This window comes from Choristoneura fumiferana, chromosome 2, assembly GCF_025370935.1.
Source record: "Choristoneura fumiferana chromosome 2, NRCan_CFum_1, whole genome shotgun sequence".
Classification (NCBI taxonomy): Eukaryota; Metazoa; Arthropoda; class Insecta; order Lepidoptera; family Tortricidae; genus Choristoneura; species Choristoneura fumiferana.
In genome coordinates, this window is record NC_133473.1 from 17,459,796 (window position 1) to 17,474,537 (window position 14,742).

At 40.0% G+C, this 14,742-nt stretch overlaps 3 protein-coding genes across 3 annotated transcripts; 2 read left to right on the plus strand and 1 right to left on the minus strand.

The window, feature by feature from the left end:
* Positions 1 to 242: 242 nt before the first annotated feature.
* Positions 243 to 4,820, plus strand: Poc1 (Proteome of centrioles 1). The gene is made up of 7 exons (XM_074111081.1): positions 243 to 460; positions 546 to 764; positions 1,220 to 1,545; positions 2,178 to 2,262; positions 2,669 to 2,788; positions 3,394 to 3,513; positions 3,826 to 4,820. Exons 1-7 carry the CDS (start codon positions 326 to 328, stop codon positions 4,579 to 4,581), a joined length of 1,761 nt encoding a protein of 586 aa, XP_073967182.1. The 5' UTR covers positions 243 to 325; the 3' UTR covers positions 4,582 to 4,820.
* On the minus strand, positions 4,671 to 5,888 carry Atox1 (Antioxidant 1 copper chaperone). Its single transcript, XM_074111080.1, has 2 exons — positions 5,695 to 5,888; positions 4,671 to 5,572 (listed from the first exon to the last, which is right to left on the minus strand). Exons 1-2 carry the CDS (start codon positions 5,701 to 5,703, stop codon positions 5,363 to 5,365), a joined length of 219 nt encoding a protein of 72 aa, XP_073967181.1. The 5' UTR covers positions 5,704 to 5,888; the 3' UTR covers positions 4,671 to 5,362.
* Positions 5,889 to 5,961: 73 nt separating this feature from the next.
* Positions 5,962 to 10,510, plus strand: LOC141445283 (tudor domain-containing protein 3-like). Its single transcript, XM_074111079.1, has 7 exons — positions 5,962 to 6,192; positions 6,279 to 6,363; positions 6,437 to 6,827; positions 7,806 to 7,987; positions 8,109 to 9,371; positions 10,173 to 10,287; positions 10,428 to 10,510. Exons 1-7 carry the CDS (start codon positions 6,158 to 6,160, stop codon positions 10,478 to 10,480), a joined length of 2,124 nt encoding a protein of 707 aa, XP_073967180.1. The 5' UTR covers positions 5,962 to 6,157; the 3' UTR covers positions 10,481 to 10,510.
* Positions 10,511 to 14,742: the final 4,232 nt, after the last annotated feature.

Genomic DNA, 14,742 nt, shown 5'->3' on the forward strand with positions numbered 1-14,742 from the left:
TTTAGTTTCCTATATTACACAAACATGGAATGGAAAAATCCCTTCCCTTTATTTTCCCCTAAATTTAAGGGTAAAGCCCCTAAGTGGGCACCTTTGAGTTCCACAAACAAAAACTTTTTTTAATTCTCATTTATTTAACTGGCTGGCACAATAAAAAAAATTAAAGTCAAAAACCGTAAAAAACTAGAACAACACTAAAAAGTAAACTTTGTCTATGGTTTTTGTTGTAGTTCCGTCTTGTCAGTCACTGTCAGTTTCAATTTAAAATTGGATATAATTGGAGGCGAAGTTCTGATAGGTACCGGAACTAAAATACGTATGTACTATGGAAGACGATTCCACACTTTTAGAACCTTCGCTGGAGAAACAACTAGAGGGCCATAAAAATGGGATCACGTCGTTGTTTTACAGTCCTAATGAACACCAAGTAGCCACAAGTTCTTTGGATAACAGTATTTTAGTAAGTACGTCTGAACGATTACTCCGTGTAAACATTCAGTGTGTTTTATCATTTTTTGTAGTTTTAAACATTCTCTTTCATGTAGCTATGGGAGCTCCGCGGCTGCATGAAAAGTTACAGATTCCAGGGTCATGATGAAGCAGTGATGGACGTGACATTTTCTCCATCAGGGAGACGCATGGCTTCAGCTTCGCGAGACAAGAGCGTGAGACTGTGGGTGCCCACTGTCACAGGCAGCACCGGCGTCTTCAAGGCACACTCGCAGACTGTACGCTCTGTGCAGTTTACTCCTGATGAATCCAAGGTATATTTTTTACAGATTTTTTTTACAGACACCAGTGACCTTGGTCGTAATAAGAAAGTAAGAAATTCTTTTAGTTCATTGATATGGACCTCTGCAAAGTAACGCCTGAATCAATTCAATAAAAAGATTAAACAATAAGGATTAGCAACTTTTTCTTAGTATGCTTGAATGGCATTATTACTGGTAAATCTTATATCATTTTTAACCCTGACGCAAAAAGAGGGGTGTTATAAGTTTGACCCCTATGTGTGTCTGTCTGTCTGTGGTACCGTAGCTCTTAAACGGGTGGACCAATTTGAATGTGATTTTTTTTAATTAAAAGCAGATTTTCTAGCATAGCAGCCGATTTTGAGATATTGAACTTTGTAAGTGCCAAAGTCTGGGGTTTTCCAAATTTTTGTTGTATTTGTATGATAAGCAAAATCAAATTGCCTCTTTTTTTCCACTTATTGCAGATCCTAACAGCATCAGATGATAAAATTGTGAAGCTGTGGGCAAGTGACAAGTACAAGTTCATAGCATCATTTGTGGGTCACACAAATTGGGTGCGGTGCGCTCGCATCTCAAATGATGGATCTGTCATTGCTTCCTGTTCTGATGACAAGACTGCCAAGCTCTGGAACCCGGACTCGGGGGAGTGTGTCCACACATACAAGGACCAGAAAGGGCATGGACTTTGCGTGGCATGGCATCCTTCTGGATGTTATATTGCTGTGGGCACTTCCTATGGAAATGTTAAACTGTATGATGTTAGAACTCATAATCTTGTACAGTACTATAGGTAAACTAATGTTTTAACATAACTTATTTGAACATTAATACTTGTATCAGTGTTTCTAAGAGTTATTGCAGTCATGGACCATATTCTGAATTTTAAATAATTCCATGGACCCCTGTCCAGGAATATTGTAGGACAAAAATATGCAAATTTATTAGTACATACATAATTATTAATAATTAAATTATATAATAATTTATCTGATCTTCTATAGCAGGGGTCTTCAAACTTTTGACTCAAGGGCCACACTGCACTTAATGTAAATTTGTGCGGGGCCAAGACTTTGGCTGGTCATGGGGTTAATACATTAGTTAAGTAGACTTAGTCTTCAGGGGGTACCTAGATACGAGTAATGCATAAGGAACACACTTGGTGTTGATTATGTTCATGAGTGGCTATCTATGATTATGACCAATTACCTCCCGTTTTCTTTTCGCGGGCCGAATCAGAGGGGCCGTAGTTTGGCGACCCCTGTTCTGTAGCACCCTGACACATATGCTTATGGGCTCCTAAAGGGTCCATGGATCCATTTTAAAAAACCCTGACTCAAAGAATCCTTATGAAAAATTCTCTACCCCTTGTACATGTATAAGCTAAGATAATTATTTATTTTTGATATATTTTTTGTGTTTCAGTATACACAGTGATGCAGTTACGCAATTAGCATTTCACCCAAGTGGCAGTTATGTTATAACTGCAAGTAAGGATGGGAAAATGAAGGTACCACAAAGACAATTTAAGCATTTTTTTTTTACAGTAAATAGAGATTATAGAGTAAAATCTCTTGAGGTTGCTACAAAGACTAAGCTTGAAACACAGAGAGCGGTGGCGGGGCGGTGTGGCGCGGAGGCGGTACCGGTTGTAATATTCGAGCTAACATGAAAAAGGGCACACAGAAAACCGCGCGGGAAATAAGCGTGTCGCGGTTGCCCTCTTTCACGTTACCTCCTCCCGTTACGGCCTCCGCGCTGCGCCGCACCGCTCCGCCTCCGGCGTCAGTGTGTTCCTACTTTACTGAAGATTGTCACACAATCAAATATTATACCTGTGGACCTTTTACAAACTTTATAATATTACTTAATTTTGCCTGAATTTCAATAGATTACTTCATAGCTATACTTTTCAGATACTGGACCTGTTGGAGGGCCATCCAATATTCACTCTTAGGGGCCATACTGGAGCAGTCAATGCTGTTAACTTCTCACCTAGTGGAGATTCATTTGCTTCAGCTGGAGAAGACAAACAGGTTCTTTTCATTACTTTTATTTAATATTGTAAGATACAAAATCATTTTAGAAAATAATATATTGTTTGCATGCCTATGTATACTACTCAATGGAAAATACATGAGTTTCATGGAACCACATCAGTTTTTCGGAATTCATGTATGTACGAAATTACATTTAAAATTTACCACGAGCTTTACGGTGAAGGAAAGCATCGTGAGGAAACCTGCACAAACCTGCGAAGCAAAGAATTGCTGTGTGTGAAGTTCCCAATCCACACTGGGCCGCATAGGAACTACGGCCCAAGCCCTCATATTCCAAGAGGAGGCCTGTGCCCAGCAGTGGGACGTATATAGGCTGGGATAAATACAACATAGAACAATACAAATACTATTCATTCAATTAAATGTATTCATATAAAAACTCAAACATATTTTTGATTTCATTTTACTGATGGATGAAACTCAAGTGGCCCTTATTTTCTTTGCCAAAAACAATAAATTGTTAGACATGTCACTGATCATTGGTTTTATGTATAAAACCAACTTATAGTATGTCTAAAGGAAAATAAACTAGGTATTTCATTTTATTAAATCCCTATACTTCTGCTTTTTTTACACCGCAGGTGTTCATTTGGAAAACTAACTTCACGGAAGTTGCAAGTGAGATGAAAGAAAATGTTGAACAAAGGGTACCAACATCACAAAACTCCAAATCAACTACTTCAGTCAAAGCAAAAAAACAGGTTGTGAAAAAACCATTTCGTTTCTAAACTTGATACTGTAAATACTTCCATTAGTTAAGTAATAATTGTTGTAGATGTATATAATGGTATATGGTATAGAAAATATGTAAGACTTAGCATATTAATTAAATTAAATATATTTGTACTTATTATTCAGGATTGGTCCATGCCAACAGTTTCCTCAAAATACACCATAGCAATCCAGAAACTAGAGTTTCGAGAAAATTGCAGCTATATTAGTCACATCAAACACTCCTCATCCCACTAGATAAATATAATTGAACTATATTAATGTATTCAATCGTCAATCAGGGGGTAAAGATATGGTACTTATGCTACCACAGCTCGAAGTATCCTGCTACAACTTTTTCCCACATTGACTCTCCTGTATCCACCTGTGGATCCAGATCTCCGAGCTTTCAAGAACACCCAAGGGCTAACAGCACCTTAAGAGATGGCAGCCCAAGTTGCAAAACAGGGTCATGTTCCAAGAACTCTTCTAATCCCTTAAACATAAGTGGGAAACATTCCTTGCCTAATAAGTCCCAATTACGTTCTGGGTCCCAGTCTGCTGAATGCTCCTCATACAGTGTTGGTCACATCAGTCATATCCCCCGTACCCCTCCCACTCCTACCACCTACACTATACCATCCATTGGTGAAAATACTGATGGAAATGGAACCAAAGTTAATGGTACTGGTTACACTAACACCACATGCGCCCACAAGGAAGATTTGTTTGGCATGATTAAGCTCAGAGAGCATGATGTATGCTACACTAGTGGCACAATAGAGTGGGTTGGAAGAAAAAGAAGTTTTCCCATAAACACTGGATTTAAATTAATTAATGAGAGTCAAAAACAAAGCAATGAACCACTGTTGAAGAAAGTGAAAAGGTTGGATAAGACATATACTTGTAATGTGAGCAATAATATGAAGGATTGTGATTGTGCAGATGTCTTGCCTACTGTAAATGCTATTGTTGACCATTTGAATGCCTTGCATGAGGCAGTTGACCTTGTGGACTTGAGAATCAACACACTTGAAGATACACTATGTAAAGATTAGTAGTTAAACTAGTTTCAAGTAATTAAAATCTATTTTATTGAGTTTAACATTTTGTTTTTTCATAGTTATTTTCAAATAAAATAATGTAAGTTTAAAAAATATATATTTATTATTTAATGTAAATACTGTAAAAAACTAAATAACTCCAATAAATGCTTTCCTAGGATGATAGTCCAAAGTCCCTTTACAATAATTTGAGACAAAGTTTATACAAACAGAATAATTTAAAAAAAAAACAATATAGATAGGGTAAACATAATGCAAACAATTTTAGTACGAAAATAGTTCAGTAACAGATGAGAGAGTAGTAAATTTATTATTATAATTTATCTATGCTTATTGTCTACCATGAAATAAATTGATTTTAATGCAATTGGCACTTTCTGGCTGTGACAGAAAAAAATATTGTGGATTGTAAATTAAATTTTGATAAGACATTACAAATTGTTATGGTATGATATAAAGCATAAAATGGTAAATTCTCTGTTTGGAAGTTAACTATGTAATTGAACCAGAAATTATACTTTACTAAACAAATCATTCACTTATCAGACAAACACAATTGTAAGCATTGCACTTGAATAGATTAAAAGTATTAAGAGATAAGAATGCAGAATAAACCAAATCCGAATAATCTGATTTTACATCAATGTACTTGAGCTGTGCAATTAAATTGGGAAAATTAAAAAACATAAGCTAGCAGCCTGTTGATGGTAATTATTTATGGACAAAATGATATTCTGTCCCTACAGTATAATTTTTTGTACATCATATCTCACAATTACTGAGTGCCAGCATATGTAGTCTTTTTGCCAGTTTTTTTTATAACTTCTAATAGTTGGTCAGCACTGAGAGTTGATGTCACAGAAACTTTCTGCTCTGGCAAGCTGATGTCCACGGAGTCCACGCCCTGGCCCTTCAACCTGTTGAGCACCCGCTCGACGGCTCCAGAGCAGCCTTCGCAAGTCATTTCCACGTTAAAAATATGAGTCTGTAACAAACAATGAGACATTGCGGTATTTCACTTGAACTGATGAGTAGGTATGCTTATAATTAAAAGAATAGTAACAAACAAGGAATAAATGTAATTGCAAATTATGAAGGTAACCTTACCGATGACATTCTAAGTATGATGTGTTTTAAATTTATATTGAATAGTATGAATTTGTTTTTTTTTTTGCGCCGGAACACTGCTATCCTTGTAACTACATTTAACACACTGGATTATTATGCGTATCCGATAGCCGCGATAGGCTTCAAGATATTATTTATCAAACTAAACTGAAGTGAAACAGTATCTCTTCAGTCTGTGTTAACGTCATCTGAAATAAAGTCAATCGGTCGTTGACCTCTTGTCGTCAGAGACGTCAGATGAAAAGCGGAGCTTACACGCGAAAGCAAATGTGAAGCATGCTTAAACAGAACCATCCTGTAAGTGCGACGGTTTTATCAGTGATTATAACAGCTTAACTGAGTCTATGCAATTTCTGACATTGTTTGACAAATGGTGCCGTGCCGTATGTCCCCGACGATTCGCGTGAGATTTTTCGTAAAGAAATGAGCCGCAAATGAAAACATGACACTTAGAGAAAGTCTCACAGAGCTGGGCTGGTAAATGATTTAGCTTAATCTTTGCATTTCTATTACCCATGTGGACATTCCTATTAGCTAATGTAATGACCGTGTGATTCTTTCAGGCACATCAGTCCAGAAGGTTTTGATACTATTAGTGAAAATGGTCTAATACAGGATGTGAACGTTCTAAACAAACGTGCTTTAGATGTAAGTATATAAGCCAGAGACAAGTTTAAAGTTACACATCAAGTACCTACTAGAAACCCCATTTCGTTTCCAGTATGACTTACGAGATGTTGGCGAAGCTGCTTTCCCCGAGGAATTCACTAAGGACCCTTCAAAACTAGAAAAACCTATAATCGTCCAGATTCAGAAGATAAGGAATGTGTCAGCACCCAAAGCAAATGAAGAGTCAAATCATGCACCCCGGATGTTGAAATTGATTTTAAATGATGGCAAAAGCTCTTGCACAGGCTTGGAAACAAGTCCGATTCCCAGTATTAGTATTAATACTCCCCCGGGAACTAAGCTGCTCTTGAATAATGAGGGGTTAGAAGTGTGCCATGGAGTTATCTGGCTGACACCGGCAATAGTTACAGTGCTCGGGGGGAAGGTGACACATATGATCGAGAAGTGGGAGCTGGTCCGGAGTCTTGCCAAACACACAAGGGGTGAGTGTACTCTGTTAAGAATCATATTGGAATTGTAGTTATGTTTATGAGCAGTTTGCTATTTGAAATATTGTAAAAAATTGTTTAAACATCGTAACCCATAGAAAGCTCCTTCTAATTGGTGTTATTTAACTTGTGATTTGCCAATTCTTGTTACTAGTTTTGATAACCTTTTAGAATAGTGTTTATCCAAAATGACTAAGAAGTTATAAAAAGTTGTTGGGTGTGTGCCTGGTTAAAAGGGTATAATTTGAAGGGAACACTGTGTTCACACATTTGTTAAAAAATATGTCAAGTTTTCAACAATATTTTGGATGAGTGAAAAAGATAAAGGTAAATTAATCGTTTCTATGGGAATACTATTAGTAACATGGTGCTGTTTTAATCTTTCTTTGCCTACTATTTACTTATTTAGCAGAGTTGAATCTTTATGCAGAAGGTAGCTGGAATCTATTTCTGCCTTAATTTTCTAGTAAATTTCCTAATATTACTTTAAAATTCAGGTTTCATGCAACTAAAAGGTAGCCTAACAAATACCCGATTGTTGTCCAATTTTAAAGTTGTGAGATCTTGTGGCAGCAGTTAAAAATTAGAGTAAAATTTAAGTTCAATCATTCTCAGACACAATTTTGTCTGCTAATTGCTCGCAACCTTATTAGCGATTAATTCCTAAATAGAATTCCTATGGTATATTTTTTTGCCCTGTTGTATTGTGTTTAAAAATTTCAAGTGACTTATTGAAAGTTTCTGAACATTGGCTACATATTCTAATCAAGAATCTTTTGCCATGCTATGCCTACTGTGTACTGTGATCCATAATTCTATCAATTAATTAATTTGTTCCCTTTGTTGATATTGAATGAAATTAATGAGCCATTCAAAGGTGTTTCTAGTTAATTTTATTAATATTCTAGTGACCTTAAGACTGAAAACAAAGACAAATATGGCATTTCTTAACAAGGTGTGCTGATGTTACAGGTGGTATAGGGGCAGATGGTGGCCCTCCTCCGTGGATCCCATTCGGACAGCGGCTTGAAGCAATCACAGTGGACAAACAGTTCAAGAGTATACAAGAAGCTGCCAAGCAGGACAATGCTGAGTTTGAGGCACAGAGGAAGGGTGCTATTGCTGAGGCTCAGAGGCTCTCAGGAGTTAAGAAGGTGAAACTAATGCATATATTAATGATTGTGGTTATAAAACACTAATTCCAGTTCCTTCACTTAACTTTGTTTGCACTGTTTGTTGTAAGGAAATTTCCAATAAGCATACAAATGTTTTCAGGTCTTTGGGGGAGGTACTAAACCTTTGTTGGATGCAAATGTACAGAAGATAATTGATGCTGGTTTTACTGAGGAACAAGCTGAAAATGCTCTAAGATACACAAAAAATAATGTGGACAGAGCGCTCAGGATGCTACAAAAAAGAGATAATTCTGAAAACAGGAGAGAGCGGCCACAAAAGGAACTTGAGCAGCCAAAACGCAAGGGGCGCAACAAGGACGCCAATGACGAAGATAATATTGCAGTAAAGCCATCAGGGAAAGTATCACTATTTGATTTTCTGGAAGATAAACTACCTAATGTACCAGAAAGGGACAAGAGTACTCGCCAATACAACACAAATACTGAGGATAGAGAAAATAGAAATTACAGGGATACCAGGGATAGGAACGGTGTGAAGAGCAATCCACGGCCATCAGGGTCTCGGTTTGACAGTGGCAGCAGACATCGCTCTGAGAACAGAGGACATTACTCTAATGATGGCCCCCACTCATCACATAGGGAAGAAAGGAAATACCAGACTCAAAATGAAAAACCACCGAGATTCCAGAAGAAGCTGGAAGAGAAAAATAAACAACAGCAACAACAACAGCAACAGCAGCAGCAACAACAACAACAACAACAACAACAACAACAACAACAACAACAGCAGCAGAACTCTATAAACATCAATGTCAATGTTAATGCCTCATTGCCATACAACAACTCATATCAACCGCATCACCAATATGTTGACAGAAACATGCGAAACGACAGGACTATGGCTGAAAAAATGCACCAACAACAGTACCGGAATAACACGAATCACATGGACAGTCTGGTGGAAGCGACATCAAACTTGAATCTCTTGTCGAACGCGCGATCCGAAGAGCCCCGGGGCTACCAGCACACGGAACAGCAGTACCCGAAGCCGTACGTGCCTAATCAAAACGTGCAGGACATTCCGCCGTTCAGACGGAACAACGAGATGCCTAAGTACCAAGAGCAGTACCAGCGGCGGCCGGCTAACGGGTACATGGAGGCGCAGCAGAGCGCGCTGTACCCCGGCGTGGGCTACCTGGGCGGCGCGGGGTACTCGGGGCGCCAGGTGTACGGGTACGGGCGCGTGCGCGGCGCGGCGGGCGGCGGGCCCTTCCTGCCCGGCTCGCTGCTCGGCTTCCAGAACGCGGCCGTCAACGAGCAGGCGCGCGCCATGCTGGGCGTCGCCGACATACACTGGAAGGTCGGGGATCGCTGTCTCGCGCTTTATTGGGAGGACAATAATGTGAGTATCACTGTTTTGAAGAAATAACTATCTGCCATGTTTCTTGCCGTGCATTTTTCTTGGCAATGATGGCCATTCCATATAAAAAAGTAAAAAATTTTTTTTAGCAATGGGTTTTTTATGATTTTTCGATTTTGTTATCCTATACTTATTCAAATTTAGTGTAATGGCTGGGGGGGGGGTGAAATGGGCGGAACTCGTCGCGCTTTATGCCTACAAAGTGGTACCACTTAAAAACTAACTAATTTGGCTCAGGGACCCAAAGAGGGTCCTGGCCTCTGAAACGAGAGCATGCCATCTGTCCCGATCGTGCGCAGCCTCTTGCCAGTCGTCGACTTGGAGACGTCGCAGATCCGCCTGGATACTGTCCTCCCAGCGGTACCTGGTCGCCCAACCGGGCGGCGACCAGCCGGTCGTCCCACGTACGCTCTTTTGGCAGCCCGATCCTCTCCCATTCGTAGTAGGCGGCCGAACCAGCGAAGTCTGTGTGATTTTGTTACGCCGATGATGTTGGGTTCAGCCACCAGCTCCTGGATCTCTCTGTTTTTACGGATCCTCCACGTGCGTCGTCTCTTGACAGGTCCCAGGATCTTACGCAAGACCTTCCTTTCCGCTACAAGGAGGTGATATTCCTCTTTTTGTGTTAGTGTCCAGTGTGTGTTAGGTACCACTTAGGTGTGATTTTATTTCAGGGCCATTGTCATTGTGAATTGCGATTTGCCATCTCAAGATAGGTATAACACATACGTTAAATTATACGCACTCGGAAAAACTATAAAAATAAATTATTATTTGTTTTAGTTCTACGAAGCCGAAGTCACTGGCATATCAGCTAACACAGTTGTAGTAAAATTCTGTGCGTACGGCAACCACGAGGAAGTCCTCAAATCAAACTGCCTGCCGTTCCCTAACCAAGGTGAGTTTATATCTCATGAGATCTTAAGTAGGTAATATTATAGATTAGAAATTATTTAAATAACTCCCTACTCTGGCGTCAGCTCATGAGCATTGATGTGGTCAATTCAATCCTTTATATGAGTTGTTGTGTGCCTTTAGCGCCGGCCGGCGGCAGCAGCGGCGGCTACGCGGGCCGCAGCGGGCGGCCGTAGTGGCGCGCCGCGGCGCCCGGTGCGCCCGGCCCGCGCCCGCGGCCCCGCCGGCCCCGCGGCCCCCCGCCACCGCACACGCAGCTGACCGTACGACGTCGCCCGACTTTGACAACGTCATGTCTACAACTAGCCTAATATGTTAGCTGGTAAGACCACGGAAGAGTATTGTTTACCTTTGTTATGAACGCATCTTTTAAACAGTTTTACTATGTTGGCTAAGTAAAGTTTTTTGAAGAGTTTAAAATTATGTACTTTCTCGATAGTTGTTGTCTTTAACAACAGTTAACAGTAGACAATCATCCCCATCATCATCCCAGCCTATATCTGTCCCACTGCTGGGCACTAGCCTGCTCTCAGAATGCGAGGCCTTAGGCGTAGTTCCCACGCGGGCCCACTGCGGATTGGGAACTTCACACACACCATTGAATTACTTCGCAGGTTGTGCAGGTTTTCTCACGATGTTTTCCTTCACCGTAAACAGTTGACAATAGTTTATTGGAAATCGTTTTTAGGGTTCCGTACCTCAAAAGGAAAAACGGAACCCTTATAGGATCACTTTTTGTTTGTCTGTCTGTCTGTCAAGACCCTTTTTCTCGGGAACGCGTGGAGGTATCAAGCTGAAATTTATATCAAATACTGATGTCTACTGTCCATTGGAGCTGTGAAAAAATCAAACTTCTTAGCCAACGCAATCAAAACATGGAGCCGTTTATGCTGCAAATTTCCGCAAATTTTCGAAAGTCGGGAATCAAAACCTACAGGGTACTTCCCGTGAACTCAGAATCTTGAAAGGTATGCTATTATAATACAACCAACTAGAAAAGTCTGAAAATCTTGATTTTTTATGTCTGTCTGTGAATATCAATGACCAATATAATCTGACCCTGAGTAGGGCTCTGCATACTCTGGATGTATGAAATCACTCGGAAAAAGCGTGAAATATCTTCAAGGCACGATTCCCGTTTACTTACATACCTACAGATGTTCGTGTTTTTTTTTATGTGATGGAAATAACCATTCTAAAATTTATTGACAGGCAATCACCCAAGTGTCTTGTTAATCTTGTCATTGCCAAACAATAATTCAACGGTTGTGTTTACTTACGATTTTTTTTCTCTAAAGTAAAAAAATTTGCACCTCTTCAAAAAAAATTACTAAACCAATTGGCGTGTTGCATATAGAAATAAGCGATCAGACGGAATACTTGAAGGAAATAGTTATTAAAATAAAATACATGGGTCGCACGCGTATTAGCAGGCGTGGCAAGTCGAGGAACTGGTTCATGGTTGGCTTTGATCACCTTGACAAGGAACCACAGATTGGTTTGAAACATGTCTGGCATACCTCGACTACGTGAACGTGAGTGATTTATGTTTTTTTTAATAATTACGCCTGTGTCGCGCGGTACTTTTATTTAACCTCTACACCGCCCCAGTCATCCAGTCGTGACAGCCAATGGAGTGCCTCACGCGCCACGGTCATCTATACACGACCAACATTCAACTCGAAATTAATCCTTCTGCAATGGAATTAAAAATCAAGTTGATTTGTCGCTGGTTTTTCTGTGGCGTACAGAGCACGTCACGTCGGTTGTTTTGTGGCGGTGAAGAGGCTAAAATATTACATGAGGAACGTCGGTATCCGTCATGTGTTATCTGTAATTTAACCGCTATTAATTAATGCGTGATAATTGTGTACCTCACTATGGCATAGCCAAAGGAGGGATATGGTTTTAGTAGCATATATGTGTTTAATGAATTTTAATAAGTAGTCCTTCATTGGGATTAAGTTACACGTAGTTTTTTTCCAAATTATGCTGTAATTTTATTTTCTTGTTGAACATGATCTGAACTTTGGACAGGAAATGGCGTCTCATATTGAATACTTGATTGTCATTATTATTCCCCTTGATGGCGGCCTTAAGGCTTGGGCCAATGTCAGTTACGATGACAAGGTTACGGTTGATTCTGCAGAACGCCAACAGCTTGACACGATCAAGAAAAAATAATTTTGAAAATATAAATAAAGATAAATCCTTTTCTGCCGAACGCTTACTTGATTGTCTATCGAATCGACTATTTGATCCAAATTTTATGACGAACAAAATAAATGTCACGCAATATAAAAAAAAGTGACAGTGCAGTGATACAACTGTGAAACATCGTTCGCGCCCTAGCTAAAAGGGCTTAGGTACTTCCTACAACTTCTTGAGTGGCATGACGAACTCTTTGTGTCTACTAACCTCCCACCGGTGTTGCTAGTCCAATGCTTTTACTTATTAACTATCGTACATCCAGAGGCCTTACTGTTTAACGCACTTAGAATCACAATCGTTTTCACCACTTCTTTCTGCCATACGGTGCATGACGAGGGAAGAAAGAGATGCTGAATGCGACCGCCAACGTCAGCGCGTTAAGCTCAGTTTAGACTTGCAAGAAAAATCGTGCAAATTGCATTACATTGCGGCGCTCGATTAACCACTACAAACTCGTTGGCTTTACGGCTTCGTAATGTATTGCAACTTGCACGATTTTTCTTGCAAGTCTAAACTCGGCTTTAGACAATACGGCCTCTGTTTCCTGCTGCATAAACTTAATCAATTAAGCTCAAAAAAAATTACATTGTAACGTTGATGAATAAGGGGCCAGCATTGATGGACTTACGATTCGCTTTTTGTCATGGCTTGTCCAGACTTTATAAAATCCTGTGTTGAAAATTAAGAACGCTTGCTTATATTAATTTAATGGCCCACACTGTTTCCTCTATATATCTGCCAATGATACTGTCGTATATTGTATGTTTAAATCAGTTTCCTTTTCAATCATTTGTGAAACATGCAGCGTAGAGCGATACGAGGGCTTAAAATAATATTTTATCTTTTTATAATATACCTTCTGGCTGGAAAGGACGAGGCATCAACATTAATGGCGAGTACTTCACTCGCCTTTGATTCGCCGACGATATTGTAGTTATGTCTGAGCCCATGGAGGACCTCAGTGCTATGGTCGCTGACCTCAGCAGAGTTTCCGACCGAGTTGGCCTGAAAATGAACATGGACAAGACGAAAGCCATGTCTAATGTCCATGTTGTTCCAACCCCCGTAATAGTCGGAGGCTCTGCGCTCGAAGTTGTTGACGACTATGTATACCTAGGACAAACGGTCCAGTTAGGTAGGTCCAACTTCGATAAAGAGGTCACTCGTCAAATCCGACTTGGCTGGGGAGCGTTCGGGAAGCTTCGCAGTGTCTTTTGTCTAAATTACCGCAGTGTTCGAAGTCAAAGTCAAAAGTCTTTGACTAGTGTGTGTTGCCAGTGATGACATACGGATCAGAGCCGTGGGTGCTAACGATGGGCCTCATGAGGAAGCTCAAAGTCATTCAAAGGGCTATGCTCGGGGTTTCTCTGCGGGATAGAATCAGAAATGACAATATCCGCACTAGAACTAAGGTTACCGACATAGCCCGAAGAATTGTGAAACTGAAGTAGCAGTGGCGGGGCACATTGCTCACAGCACTGATGGCCGATGGGGTCAGAAGGTTCTCGAATGGCGTCCGCGGACCGGGAGACGAGCGGTCAGTAGGCCTCCAACAAGATAAAGCGACGACCTGGTTAAGATCGCGGGATCGCGGTGGATGCGGAAAACACAAGACCAGTCTGAGTGGAGAGGCTTGAGGGAGGCCTATGTCCAGCAGTGGACATCTTTCGGCTGACATGAGTGTGGCATATTCAATTGATGTAGCGGAACATAAACTTAATTAAATACTAACAAACATTCACAAATGCAATAGTTGCTCTGCCTCAGGCAGTTTTACTACTAGATAATGTTTAAACTTGAAACCATAATTCGTGAGACTAGATTGACAATTCATTGTGCACAAGTGTTGCCACAGTCAGGGTAGTGCTGCTCGTGTCAATTACTTGCGGTGACAATATTAAATTAGTTTAATAATGTACTTTGCAACATAAGATATCATTTAAAGGGGATCATTTCGACTGCCATAATCTTATAAGTCATAATGTAATGTTTGTCATAATTTGTTAGTCATAATTTTTTTCCCGCTGAAACCGTACGTTTTTCATAATTTTTTAAATGCTCACCTGTAGAACTATAGGTTAGGATAGGTTTGTTTGATAACAATTCTGAAAAATAAATGGTTTCAGAGAAAAAAAGAGTTATGTCAAACATTACATTATGACTAACAATTTTCTACCAGTCGATAAAGACCCCATTTAAGGAAGTGCAAATACGAACCAACGGCAAT

Bases quoted from the DNA above. Each gene is read 5' to 3' on its own strand.
- Poc1 (XM_074111081.1), top strand. From the start codon at position 326: ATGGAAGACGATTCCACACTTTTAGAACCTTCGCTGGAGAAACAACTA. The intron at 1,546-2,177 runs GTAAACTAATGT...TTTGTGTTTCAG, and splicing joins AATCTTGTACAGTACTATAG to TATACACAGTGATGCAGTTA. The intron at 3,514-3,825 runs GTTGTGAAAAAA...ATCGTCAATCAG, and splicing joins CAGTCAAAGCAAAAAAACAG to GGGGTAAAGATATGGTACTT.
- LOC141445283 (XM_074111079.1), top strand. From the start codon at position 6,158: ATGACACTTAGAGAAAGTCTCACAGAGCTGGGCTG. The intron at 6,364-6,436 runs GTAAGTATATAA...TTTCGTTTCCAG, and splicing joins TAAACAAACGTGCTTTAGAT to TATGACTTACGAGATGTTGG. The intron at 9,372-10,172 runs GTGAGTATCACT...TATTTGTTTTAG, and splicing joins TTTATTGGGAGGACAATAAT to TTCTACGAAGCCGAAGTCAC.